At 49.0% G+C, this 12272-nt stretch overlaps 2 protein-coding genes across 2 annotated transcripts; one reads left to right on the top strand and one right to left on the bottom strand.

The window, feature by feature from the left end:
- Nucleotides 1–393: 393 nt before the first annotated feature.
- MRPL47 (mitochondrial ribosomal protein L47) lies at nucleotides 394–5452 on the bottom strand. Its single transcript, XM_077348326.1, has 7 exons — nucleotides 5312–5452; nucleotides 4791–4936; nucleotides 3538–3598; nucleotides 2475–2571; nucleotides 1947–2077; nucleotides 1111–1206; nucleotides 394–678 (listed from the first exon to the last, which is right to left on the bottom strand). Exons 1-7 carry the CDS (start codon nucleotides 5377–5379, stop codon nucleotides 567–569), a joined length of 711 nt encoding a protein of 236 aa, XP_077204441.1. The 5' UTR covers nucleotides 5380–5452; the 3' UTR covers nucleotides 394–566.
- A 118-nt stretch (nucleotides 5453–5570) lies between these two features.
- On the top strand, nucleotides 5571–11602 carry NDUFB5 (NADH:ubiquinone oxidoreductase subunit B5). Its single transcript, XM_077348325.1, has 6 exons — nucleotides 5571–5808; nucleotides 6818–6903; nucleotides 8218–8284; nucleotides 8614–8675; nucleotides 9472–9578; nucleotides 11373–11602. The coding sequence occupies exons 1-6, from the start codon at nucleotides 5640–5642 to the stop codon at nucleotides 11491–11493; spliced, it is 612 nt and encodes a 203-aa protein (XP_077204440.1). The 5' UTR covers nucleotides 5571–5639; the 3' UTR covers nucleotides 11494–11602.
- Nucleotides 11603–12272: the final 670 nt, after the last annotated feature.

Below are 12272 nucleotides of genomic sequence, written 5' to 3'. Positions count from 1 at the left end.
AGGAATGTAAGCAGTTAAGGCAGCGGTCCCCAACCTTTCTGAGGTCAGGGACTGCCTTCAGGGGTGAGAGCCGATGGCCCGGGTGCAGCGCACACGGGCGGCAGCTGCGCACACACGCGCACGTGCAGTTGCCATGCATGTACGTTTTTGCCACCAGGTGGCGCTAATGCACAGGTGCGCAGTTGCCGCACATGCATGTTTTCACCACCTGGGGGCGCAAACACGCACGCGCAGCAACTGCGCATTTGCGTCGCTAGTGTGCTGGCGGCCGCTCCTACCTCTTCCCTTCTCACTGGAGGGGGCAGGTGCGGCTGCAGACCGGGGGTTGATGACCCCCGGTTTAGGGGACCTTACTAGAGAGAAAAGCGGAATATAAATACAATACTTCATGGGTGAGCGGAGCAATTTTATTTTGGTAAGAAACAACACCTCTGGGGGTGTTCCTGGAAACAGAGCCTTTGCCCTTTCGCAACCAGTTCCTGGAATCAGGACTGGTGTCACGCTGCTGCTCAGGGTGACTCTTACACCAGCTGGTCTACCAAACGTGGGACACTTTCAACTCCATCTTAGCTTGACTTTGTGGCAAGATGAGGGAACTTTTCCACTAGCTTCTTCCATGTTTTTCTCTCCCTGTTGATCTTCCTGTGTTTGTCCCGCAAATATTTTTCGAGGCGGAGCCTGGACAGTTTAAACAAAATAAATAACCATCAGAAGTTACCGGAAGGAAATAATAAATTGGAAACAAGAGCTCATTTTGTTCTCCCTTTGCATGAAGGTAAGAGCCTCTTGTGGCGCAGAGTGGTAAGGCAGCAGACATGCAGTCTGAAGCTCTGCCGATGAGGCTGGGAGTTCAATCCCAGCAGCCGGCTCAAGGTTGACTCAGCCTTCCATCCTTCCGAGGTCGCTAAAATGAGTACCCAGCTTGCTGGGGGGTAAACGGTAATGACTGGGGAAGGCACTGGCAAACCACCCCGTATTGAGTCTGCCATGAAAACGCTGGAGGGCGTCACCCCAAGGGTCAGACATGACCCGGTGCTTGCACAGGGGATACCTTTACCTTTACTTGCATGAAGGTGGTGAATGGACTGGGACGAGGGAGTGAAGCTTTACCTGTTGAAACGCTCGACATTTTCCAGAAAGTAGTACCGCTTCTTGTTGTGCTTTGCGTTTATATGCCAGGGTATTGGCCATTCTCTGAAAGTGTACCTGCCGATGATGGAGAAATCAGAGGTGAACGACCAGCCTTCTTGCCCCAGTTTGCAGACTGGGCATCATGCTGTTTAGATCGACTGAAAGATAGGGCAAGCCTGGAAGGTCTTTTTTGTACTCTCCACCTCCTTAAAGGTTAGGCCATAGCATTCTTAAAAAACTAACCATTAATTTAAACTTCAACTCCTTGTTTGCTCTGGCAGCAGCTGATCCACCCTGCCTAGGGAATAGATATAAGTCAGCTGCCGTGGATGTTGAAGAATATGTTCATGTGGGGGCAAGCACTTCATTTTCCTCTGGGGGAGGGAGACAGTCCTAAAATTTTTCCAGTCCTTGGATGCCACACTAAATATGAGGATGACAGCAGCCTTGGGGCTGAATGCAGGCTTTGACCACAGCTTCCCCCCGCGCCTTGAGAAAGCATGTGACCCAACGGGCTAAGTGATACACCTATCACAATTCATTCAGGAATGGCAAAGAGAAATAATGCATTGTAGACAATTGAAACACCGTGGAAGAATTTTCTCTGAAAACAACATTTCCACTGGGACTCATTCTGGCTTTTGTACCACATTGACTAGTTAAATCTTCTTCAAGCCTTGAAGTCAGCTTATTTTGTTCTCCAACACTGAAAGCACTAAGCCAAGGCTTGAGCCTGGGATCCAGGGACAGGCTCTGCCCCTGAGCGGGGCTAGAATCCAGGCTCAGGGCTAAAATGCCGGCACGTTCTCACGTACCAAATGATGCGTCCCATGAAGTCGTATCTCCATTCGCCCGGCCACTCTTTCTCCTGGCCGGTCTGCAAAAGCCGCAAAGCATCCTCCCTCTCCTGAATGACCTGGTCCATCCTCTCCATGGACGTTTCCACCTGAGGAGTTGAGAAGAGTAATCTCAGCTCAGAAGCTGCGACGTTTGCAAAAAAAAAAAGCCCGTGAGAACACCATTTGCTGAAAGGCCGTCAACAGGGCGGATACAGAGTGGGCAGCCTCACAGCAAGGTTCGCTTTGTAGACTGGACTGCCTGCGAGCCAGAAGTGAAGGCCCACCTTGCAGGGGGAAATCAGCTAAAGTGAGCCCTGAGGACATAAACAAGAATGGGAAGGAAGTTCTTGCAGTGCCCTAGAAACCACGCCCTCCCAACGCAGTCACACTGTACCAGCAACCTTGGCTAAGCAGCACCCCCTCCCTTGAAAAGTCAAGCATGTACAAGACTGCAAAGCCATACCCGTCAGATGACGGCCTGTGATTCCCACGGTCCTAAATTACCTTTTCTAACCGTTCTGGGCTTGGCATCGGGAGCCTCTGCCGTTTTGCTTCTTGTTCCAAGGTCAAGAGCATGTTCCGCTCTTTCAGGAGAACGTACCTAGTTTAAAGAGGCCGTGTCAATTAACAGTGTCCGGTGAGTACGGTGACAATTTGCTCCTGGAGAGCATCAGCCGTGTTGTGTGGTTCATTCTTTGCAAAGAAATGTCTTCTGTAAATCGACTGCCGGAAGCTCGTTAGGCTGCCACCTCTGCCTGCTTTCGAGATCATTGTTCTGGCCAGAAGGTGGCAGCCACTTCCAATCAATAAGTGAAATTAACCCTCCCTTTTTGGCCCTCAATACCCCATCCAGGCCATAGGGCGACAGGAACCACAAATAGGAGAATTCTGGTTGGGCCAACACTCCGGATACAGCAGCCCAAAACCTCTGTGGCTCCCTCCCCTAACTGTCCACCCCAATAGCTCCTCCCATCTCAGGGCACTGTCCACATTTTTGCACCTGTCCAGCTTTCTCCCTGGTGCTCACCCCCAAGCTTCCTCCATGCCCTTGTTTTTAGAACACATTTTCCCATTTATCTACCGAACAGCTTCTTAGCAGGTCTTCATTCAGCTCTGCCTCGTTCTGTGCTGTTTCTTTGTCCCTCCCCCCCACATTGCCTCAGTTCCACATCACGTCTAGCCTCTCTCTCCCCCATCTGTCTCTGTTTTCTCCACACATTACCTACTGCGCACCCTTCTCATATTTCCTTTCCTTTGGGCTTCTCATCCCTTCATTTCCCGGTGTTCCAGAGTTTCTAAGGCCTCGACCATCCCTGTATAATGTTTTGGCTCCCTCCAGCCTGGGCCTTCCACTCCCTCACAGAAGTTAGACGGCAGAACTTGCCACTCAGTTTGCAAATTGAGGTCTCTTCAGAGAGCACAACTGTTCAGTCAATCTGTCTTCAGAGGCAGCATTGCCACAAGCAAAATATGATACAGATTCTGAGAATTGTTATGAAGAGCCAGTGCCAGTCTCTTGCAAACCAAGTGGAGTCTTCTTAAAGAGGACTTAAAAATAATTGCTCACCAAAGTTTATGCAGATCTTCACTGCTCTTGCCTCGGAGCTGTTCTACGGTCCAAGAATCTCCTGCAGAAAGCACAAATTACACCACCAGAAAGTGAACAAAGATTTGGGAGGTATTTGCAGGGGTGGGGATGGCCATTCATACTCTACCCCAGATATAGGGCAGGGGTGGCCAACTGTGGCTCTCCCAATGTCCATGGAGAACAATTACCATGCTGGCAATTACTCATGGTTATTGTAGCCCATGGACATCTGGAGAGCCACAGTTGGCCAACCCGATCTATGGCAATAGTAACCCTTCTGTGTCTTGTCCTGTGGAAATGATGGTTCTGTGGCCATCTAATCCAAGCCAGGTAACCATTTCCTGCCTCCTTGTCATGACCTTAATGTGGCCTGGAGGAACTTCCACCCAAATTCTTGGAGGTCTCACATCCCAGTAGCAGCCAGGATCGTCCTTTGCTTAGCTTCTGCGATCTGATGAGATTGGGCTATACCTTGCCATCTCCACCTCCCAACAGTTCCAAACTCTTCTTTGCATCCATGAGATCTACATTTGCTTTAGAAAAACACTAAATGGTGTGCCAAAATAGCAATTCTACAAGTACAAGGGACAGACAGAAGCCTAAATATAACCGGCTTAAACATGATTTATTTTATCTTTACTTCCAGGATCTCAAGACCATTACAGTAAGGTATAGGGCCTCTTCTACTGATTTACAACTCTTCCCCAAATGACAACAAACCTGCCAGGCAGGTTAGCCTTAGGTTGTGTGAGTGGCTCAAGAGCACACAGGCAATTTACATGGTAGAGTGAGGATTTGAATCTGGGTCTCATGGTTACTCAGTAGGCTTCATGTGGAGGAGGAGTGGGGAATCAAATCCTCGGTAAAAGGTGGAGAATAAAGCAAATAAGGTCAGTCTTACTTAGCTCTACTGCAGGGGCGGGGGGCAAATTATGGCTCTCCAGACGTTCACAGAATACAATTTGCAAGAGCCCGTCACCATGGTGCCAGCAGGGGCTCATGATAATTGTAATTCATGGACATCTGGAGAGCCACAGTTTGGCCACCCCTGGTGTACTGCCATTGCCTGTCCAGGGTCATAGGAAGAGTTTTTGCAAATCAACAAATACCGATCCTTTTAAATGGAGATACCGGGCTTTGAACCTGAGATCTTCATTGTGCCAAGCTGATGCTTTACCACCCAGCCATGATGTCCAGCAGAGGACTCAAAAGACAGATCCTGCCTTTCTTACCAGACGCCACTTCTATCTCTCCCCAGTTTTTGGGATCATCAAAGAATTCCTCCAGGCCTTTCCGCGGGAACGAAACATGCAAGGATGCACAAGGAGAGCACGGCGTGGCTTTAGCCATTTTTTTCTGCAGAACATGGCGGGTTAACCTAGGGTACGAGAAAAGAGAAGCATTTGAAAAAGCAAAGCAATTGTCCCAGGTGGCATCTAGCCAAGCAAGACAGTCCTGCCACGCAGTTGCTAGGGATGCCAACCTCCAGGTGGGACCTGGGGATCTCCTGGAATGATAGCTCATTTCCAGGAAATCAGATCAATTCTACTGGAGAGGATAGACTCCTTTGCATTAGACCCCACTGAGGTCATCCCCACCCCAAATCCCGCCAACCCCGGATCCACCCCCCAAGTCTCCAGGGATTCCCCAACCCAGAGCTGGCAACCCCATTTGAGGCTCCCCAGGGCCAAATGCATCCCCTGCCGCGAACAGCGCCAGTCTCCGCCGCTCCTTCGACGCCTCCCGTGCCCACCTGGAGGAGGTGGCTCCGGCGAAGCGCCAAACGCCCAAAAAGCGCCGGGCGAGCGCAGCCGCCGCCATGATCCCACCTGTATCCCACAATGCTCAGCGGCGCCAGCGAGGGCTCGCCATGACAACCTTCTATTGCACCTCCCACAATGCCCCTCGCGCTGCCCATAATTCTCCCCCCTCTCTCTCGCCGCCCGCCTGCTTCTAAGATGGCGCCCGCGGCGGCTTCTTCCCCTTCGTTCTTCTCCTGCTGTGCCAAACTCAATCATGGCGGCCGCAAGTGCCCATTTCCAAAATGGCGCCTCTGCGGCTTCAGCCGCCGTGGCGGCCAAATGAATCTCGCTTACCCCCCTTCGGGCTTGCCAGATTCAGCTATGGCAGCCATGAGCCTCTTGTTTCGAGCCGCGGCCGCTTTGGGGTCCCGGCGGCCCTTGGCTTGCTCAGCGGTCTGGGGTCGCGTCTCCTTGCTGGGCAGGGCCGCCAGTCGCTGCGGAGTCATTGGTATGCGGGGGAAAGGCAGAGTTGGGCCCCTCTGCAGGGTGACCTTGAGAGGCAGCGGGGAGGTTTGGTTGTCTGGCAGGGTCCCTGGGTCGGTCAGAATCGCGCCACAGGCAGAAATTCAGCAGGTGTAGCCTCCCTTTCTATGTCTCCCCCTGGGGGAGGCCTGCCTGCCTGCCATGCAGCTCCATTGAAAGGATGGCAATGGTGCCACGGCGGGGGGGGGGGGAAGCAAAGGCGCTGGCTGTGCTTGGGGCAGGGACTGAAGCCTGGAGTGGGGAAGCTAGTGGAGCATCTCTGGTCAAGGGCTTTGATGGCAGAACTGCTCCAGAGCTTCATCAAAGCAATGCAGGTGGAGAAAGGTGTTCATGGGTTGCTATCAAAAGCTAGGGTGGTGCAGTGGTTAGAGCAGGCAATCCCAGTGGGGTGCCCAAGGGCTCCACGATGCCTTCTGATGCATTCTATGGCACCCACTTTTCCATCCCCCAAAGCTAAGAGCCAGTCCTGACTTTTCTTCATTTCACTAGAGCAGCAGGTGAGTTCTTCAGAAGAACCCAGGAGACATCACTTCCGTGGCTGCAGGAAGCAACCATTTGGAAATGGCTGCCATCCTCATGGCTTGCAACCTGCTCATGTTGTTTTTTTCAATTGGATCCAGCCCTAGTGATTTGTGACTGGATCCAGATACTTGTTTCCAATATAACATTCTTACAGGTTCAACATTATTGAGAACTCCTTGTTAGTCCAACCATGTCTAGCGTTCCACTCCCAACTCAACCATAATCTTCTCTGTATGATCATAAGCCAGTTATTCCCTCACAGCCTAAGCTGTGCTGCAGGGTTGTCAGGAAGGGAAAATGGAGGATTTGGGGAGCGGAGGGACTTTGATACGGTATAGCGCCATAGGCTCCACCTTCCAGAGTGGCCATTTTCTCCAGGGGAGCTGGTCTCTGTAGGATGAAGATCAGCTGCAAGTGCTCATTTGTATTAATGCACCAAATTGATTTGGCAGCTCCAGTGCGCCACAGCAGTCATGGGAAGAGACTGTTTTTTATCAAGTCAACGGAGTTTTATGATAAGCGATTCCTACGCTTGTTGGTGAGCTTAACCTTTTTTTGAAATCATGTCCTGCAAGGCATTTTGACTATCATATATTATATCTATTATACTATACTATATATTATGAATCCTGTTAACCTAAGATTTGACTGTATCATAAAGGTAGCTGGTACAGATAGGATCGGAGGTGGTTGGAGGTATTTTGTCACACAATCCTCCTGCCAAAATACATCCATTGCGTCCTCTTGGGTTGCTGCTGCTGCTGCTGGTTGGAGAATCTCTGCTTTGGTAACCCACGTCATTAGGGAGGGACTGTGGCTCAGTGGTAGAGAATCTGCTCGGCATCCCAGGTTCAATCCCCAGTGTCTTCAATTAAAAAGGACCTGGCAGTAGCTCATGTAAAAGACCTCTGTTTAAGAACCTGGAGAGCTGCTGCCAGTCTGAGTAGGCAGTACTCCTGTCAATAGACCAATGGTCAGATCCAGAGTTAAGGCAGCTTCAGGTGTTAGAGACCACATAGCTCAAAGGGCCTTATTAGCCTGTCATAGCAGAATGAAGGGTCATGGCCCACTTTCTCAGATAAATGAGAGCCCACAACAGACACCCTGTGAGGTAGGAGAGGCTGAGAGAACCCTGACAAGAGCGGAGAATCAAACCGGGCTCACCAGATTAGAAGCTGCCACTCTTAACAAGTATACCATGCTGGCTTCCAGTATGAAGAGCTGTTTATGCCTCTTTGTCTTGAAAAGCATTCCACACATTCTAAGAGGAAATATTTCATAGGAGGATTTTTTTAGTGCCCCCCTAAATTTCCAATGCTTTGTTTTATTGCAGGATATTTTTGTGAGCCATCTCAAATACCTGTCAACAGGCTGGACCTAAATCAGGGATCCCCAATGTGGCCCTGTTTCCACCTTTGTAATTTCTCACAATTTAGACTATATCAGCATATTCCAAGTAGTTGAAGAGCTGGATTTGAGTCCAGTAGCCCTTAGAGGCCAACAAGTTTTTTGGGAATTAAATTTGGGAATTCACACTTTTGTGAATTAAAACTCACTGTGAATGAGGGAGTTTTGGCTCTCAAAAGCTTGTGCCCCAGAAATCATATTGGCCTCCAAGATGCTAATGGATTCAAATCTATCTCTTCTCCTGTAGACCAACATGGGTCTACTCCTGAAACAATTATTTGACGCTGGAATAAGGGATAATGCCTATTGTGATGCTCCCTCCCCAAATCAGATTTCCTTGATTGCATAAGAAAATGGTCTACAAATTACTGGAGGTTACAGGAAAACTGAAGACATAACATGCATTGAAATGTAACTATTTTACTTTCCTCCCTTTTCTAAACAGAGATTTTATATTATGTTAACTGGAATACCCATACTCGTCTTTGCATCCCTTGTCAATGTCTTCATTGGTGAGTTTTTTTTTTTTTTTGGCTTGGCCTACCAACATTATGTTTTGAAGTGTTAATAACTGCTCACCATTGCAATTAAGCAAGTAGTTGTATCTTTTTGTGAATTTGAATTGACGTGCAATCGAGTTTGCTGGTCCTTGATCATAAGGAGCTCGGCGTTACTGGGCCGAGTTTGGGAAGTGAAGTTCGGTTTTGTCCGTTTTAAGAAAAAAGATCTTCGTTTACAGGGGTTGGGAATGGCTTGGATGTCTGTGGGCGGTTTTGATCAACATGAGCTGCCTTGAGATGCAAATGAATGACGACAGCAATCGATAATTTCCTCCAATCAGGTGAAGCTGAGCTGGCCGAGATTCCGGAAGGTTATGTTCCAGACCATTGGGAGTATTATAAAGTGAGTATGGGACTGAGGAAAGAATGGTAGGGGCTGCAGAGCGAGCTTGGGAAGGGAGCGCTTGGGAGTGTAGACAGCTGGGGAGAGGAGCCAAAGGAAGGGTGCTTGGTCAGGGACTGGAGTGACAAAACGTGTTGAGTGTCAAGGGCTGTCAAGGCGCAGGCAACCTATGGTGACCCCAGCAAGGGGCTTTCAAGGGAAGTGAGGAGCAGAGGGGGCTGGCCGTTGCTTTCCTCTGTAGAGTCTTCCTCGTCGTACCATTCTACCTGCGTAAGAATTTCTCAGCTATCCTCAAGCAGGATATCCCTGCAGACTCTCCTGCCTCCCCACGGGCCTCGGACCCTGCTCCCAGGCCTGCGGGAAGCCAGCCTATCGCCGGGGACGGCACCTGCCGAGCAAGGCTTCCCGCGAGCAGGAGGCAGGAGGGTCTGTGGGGAGGGGTGGGGGTGGGGGGGGGTGCCCCGGCCCCTTCAAAGCCCATCCTTACAGATGGGCTTTGAAGCCTAGTATATAATAAAACAGAAAAACCGCAATTCATAAAAACATCAAACCCAATAAAACATCCTAATGTGCTCGTATTTTCTCCCCAGCAGGGATCCTGCGTGGATCAGGGCCTTAAACCTGGGACTCGTAGATCCCAGACTGAGTCTCTGACCGCTACCCTAAGCTGGCTCTCATTTTCTGTGCCATCACACGTTGGCTTCACAGGCTTTGATTCTACCAGCTCCGTGCCAGAGAGTTTTTTGCTGTTCCTTAGTAATTTCCCTCCCTCCCTCTGTCTCTCTCTCTCCTCCAGCATCCCATAACTAGGTGGATGGCACAGTACCTTTTCGACCCACCTGAAAAAGAATATGAAAAGGTCTTGGCTTGGCTTCAGGTTGAAGGGGAGAAAATCGACTTAAGGTATAAAGATTGCGAGCTGTATTGCTAATCCCCCCTCCCTCTCGTAACGGCAAAGGTGGAACTTGTCTATTGGGCTGGAGGCTTCGTTCTTCTAGCAGCAGTGTTTTCCCTGCAGGCAAGAGGCCTGAGAGAAGCATCTCTCTTACAAGGAAAGAACGGGAGAGGGCATAAATTGGGGTCTGAAGAATTGGTGGGTCACTATCTATGGAGACGTTTTCCCGTCCCAGCCTGGCCTTGAGGGTCCAAATAATGGAGGTCTTTGCTGGACTGAAAGTCCAGAGCAAAATTCATAACCATCCTTCCCCAGCCCAGCTCTCTTTTTTCCCCTTTTGGAGATGCACAGCTGTAAAATGCCTTGGGATGAGACCTCTGGCCTCCGTCTGTACTTAAGCTAGGAAAGTTTGAGCAGCAGAAGAATATATTAGATATTAAAGTGCAAATATTTATTCTGATGATTCACGTGCACATATAAAATATTAAAACATCATTAGTCACACCCTATAGCACAAATCTCATACTGACCCATGGATAAATGACAAAAAACCCAAAACAAAATGCATTTCAATCCTCTTGGATTCTTCTTCAGTGGTCTAATTCAGGGGTAGTCAACCTGTGGCTCTCCAGATGTCCATGGACTACAATTCCCATGAGCCTCTGCCAGCAAATGCTGGCAGGGGCTCATGGGAATTGTAGTCCATGGGCATCTGGAGGACCACAGGTTGACTACCCCTGGTCTAATATTTAAACACACTCATGTGATGTAATAACTCATGTGATGTATAAAATGGTGGAAAATATAAATGAAGAGGCTCCCACCCTTATAAAACGTGTCCAGGTCTCTCTCTCTCCCTCTCAGAGCCTCCCAATTAAAATATTTGTTCTTCAAAGTTCCACCCTTTTTGAAGCCGTATTCTCATGTGACTCACAGAATGTAGTTCTTTTTGTTGTTCTCTGTCTGTACTTGTCAGGTTGGAAGAGCGTTGGAAAAAAACCCACCCAATTTAGGACCTTGCCCTGAGATAAGTCCCAGATCTCTTTCACCTGTGCCTGTTTAATGTCCCCTTTTGAGGGAAGAGACTCCATGCTGTCGATGGGCAGCTGGTGCCTGAGCTGTTCTTGGGCTGAGGAAGCGTCTGCTGATATTTCGCCAGGGCTTGTGTCCCTACTGCAGTCCGCAGCATGATACCCTCCTTTGGGTTTCTTGGCGCTCGCTTAATTCTTGAGACATTGGGACAAGATTTAAATGGGCAAGAAAAAACACAGAAGGAGTTTCAGGGCACACTCTCCCAGGTGACTGAGGGCCCAGCTTTTTGTGTGATGTTGTTCTCATGGCTGTCACAGGGACCCTGCCTGCATTTTAGAAATCCCTTGAGGGCGGGCGCTTCTGGCATTTTTTAATGACTTTAAAATGTTGGTCGCTTCCCCGTGACAGCCATGAGAACACCATCACATCTAGTTTGGCTCTGACTAGCGGAGGGGTGAACTCATTCCAGGCTGTCCCATCACACCAATGTCACCTTGGCTTAGCTACAGCCTCAGACGTTCTTACACCTCTAGGCTTGGCACCCTCTCCCTGGGACTATATGGGAGTACATCCTCTCTTTGCAGGCTAAAACCAAACTGCATCTCTTCCCCAAAGCAAGGAGTCCATCCTGCTCCTCTCTCACTCCAGCCGCAGTGGGAGATGGCAGCCATTTGGCATCCACAAGCCTTTCTACAAATTCTGAATGCTTCTGGCTCATCAAAGTGGTGGGCCAATTAATAACACCTCACTCAACTGCTTTCACTTAACAGGAAGAAGGAGAAGGAAGTGTATTTCCTCATGAAAAGAAGGGGGGATGGACCGTGGTTTCAATACGATACCATCAACACGAACCTCATCGATTACGGTCCTAAATCCACACCTGACAACTGAGCTCTCCAGCCTTCTGCCTCAGGAGATGCACCTGGAAGTGCAGCTGAATTATGTAATATATATATTTCTGACTTAATAACTCAAATAAAAACAAAACAAAACAAAACAATTCTTTCAGTTTCGTACAGTTTGGATGATTTAGTGATCCATTCTTGTGAACCATAATATATTATTTTTGAAATATGATTTTTGTGTTGGGGGGAAAAAGGAGGAAATTATTCACTTTGACAACCATCTCAACAGTCATCCTTGTTCCCTATTGATCGCCAGGAATGTGCATTTTAAAAATAGGTCCTGACAAAGGGCCAGGCTGGTTTTGATTCTCTGGTTTGAGATTTGGCTCCTGTGGTTTGACATGAGTTCCGCTGGGCTTGCAAATAGTGTCCCGGGCTCATTGGACCAGCCGCTGAGCTCCCCCACCCTCCTTCCCTTGTCTTTCTCTTGAAACTTTTAGCCCAAATAGAAAGGAAATTGTGGATCTCTGCCCAGTTTGCAGAGATTCACTTTAGCACTAGCTGACTTCTGAGATTCATGCAAAGCATGCTGTCCCTTAAGACCTGGGGTCATCCGCTGAAGCTTGAAGATGGAAGATTCAGGACACACAAATGGAAGCATTTCTTCACACAGCATATAGATAATGACTGGAACTCATTGCCACAGGATATCAACATGGAGAGCTTTAAAAGAACACTGGGCAAATTCATGGAGGACTGGGCTACCCGTGGCTACTAATATCAAAGGTTGCCTATTCCCTCCAGTGCCAGAGGTACAATGCCTCT

This window comes from Paroedura picta, chromosome 8 (assembly GCF_049243985.1).
Source record: "Paroedura picta isolate Pp20150507F chromosome 8, Ppicta_v3.0, whole genome shotgun sequence".
Taxonomy (NCBI): domain Eukaryota; kingdom Metazoa; phylum Chordata; class Lepidosauria; order Squamata; family Gekkonidae; genus Paroedura; species Paroedura picta.
This window is presented reverse-complemented; position numbering and strand designations above follow the sequence as displayed.

Bases quoted from the DNA above. Each gene is read 5' to 3' on its own strand.
- MRPL47 (XM_077348326.1), bottom strand. From the start codon at position 5,379: ATGGCGGCGGCTGCGCTCGCCCGGCGCTTTTTGGGCGTTTGGCGCTTC. The intron at 4,937-5,311 runs GTGGGCACGGGA...CTCGTACCCTAG, and splicing joins GCCGGAGCCACCTCCTCCAG to GTTAACCCGCCATGTTCTGC. The intron at 1,207-1,946 runs GTACGTGAGAAC...CATCATCGGCAG, and splicing joins TTCATGGGACGCATCATTTG to GTACACTTTCAGAGAATGGC.
- NDUFB5 (XM_077348325.1), top strand. From the start codon at position 5,640: ATGAATCTCGCTTACCCCCCTTCGGGCTTGCCAGATTCAGCTATGGCA. The intron at 5,809-6,817 runs GTATGCGGGGGA...TTGATTTGGCAG, and splicing joins CAGTCGCTGCGGAGTCATTG to CTCCAGTGCGCCACAGCAGT. The intron at 9,579-11,372 runs GTATAAAGATTG...TTCACTTAACAG, and splicing joins GGGGAGAAAATCGACTTAAG to GAAGAAGGAGAAGGAAGTGT.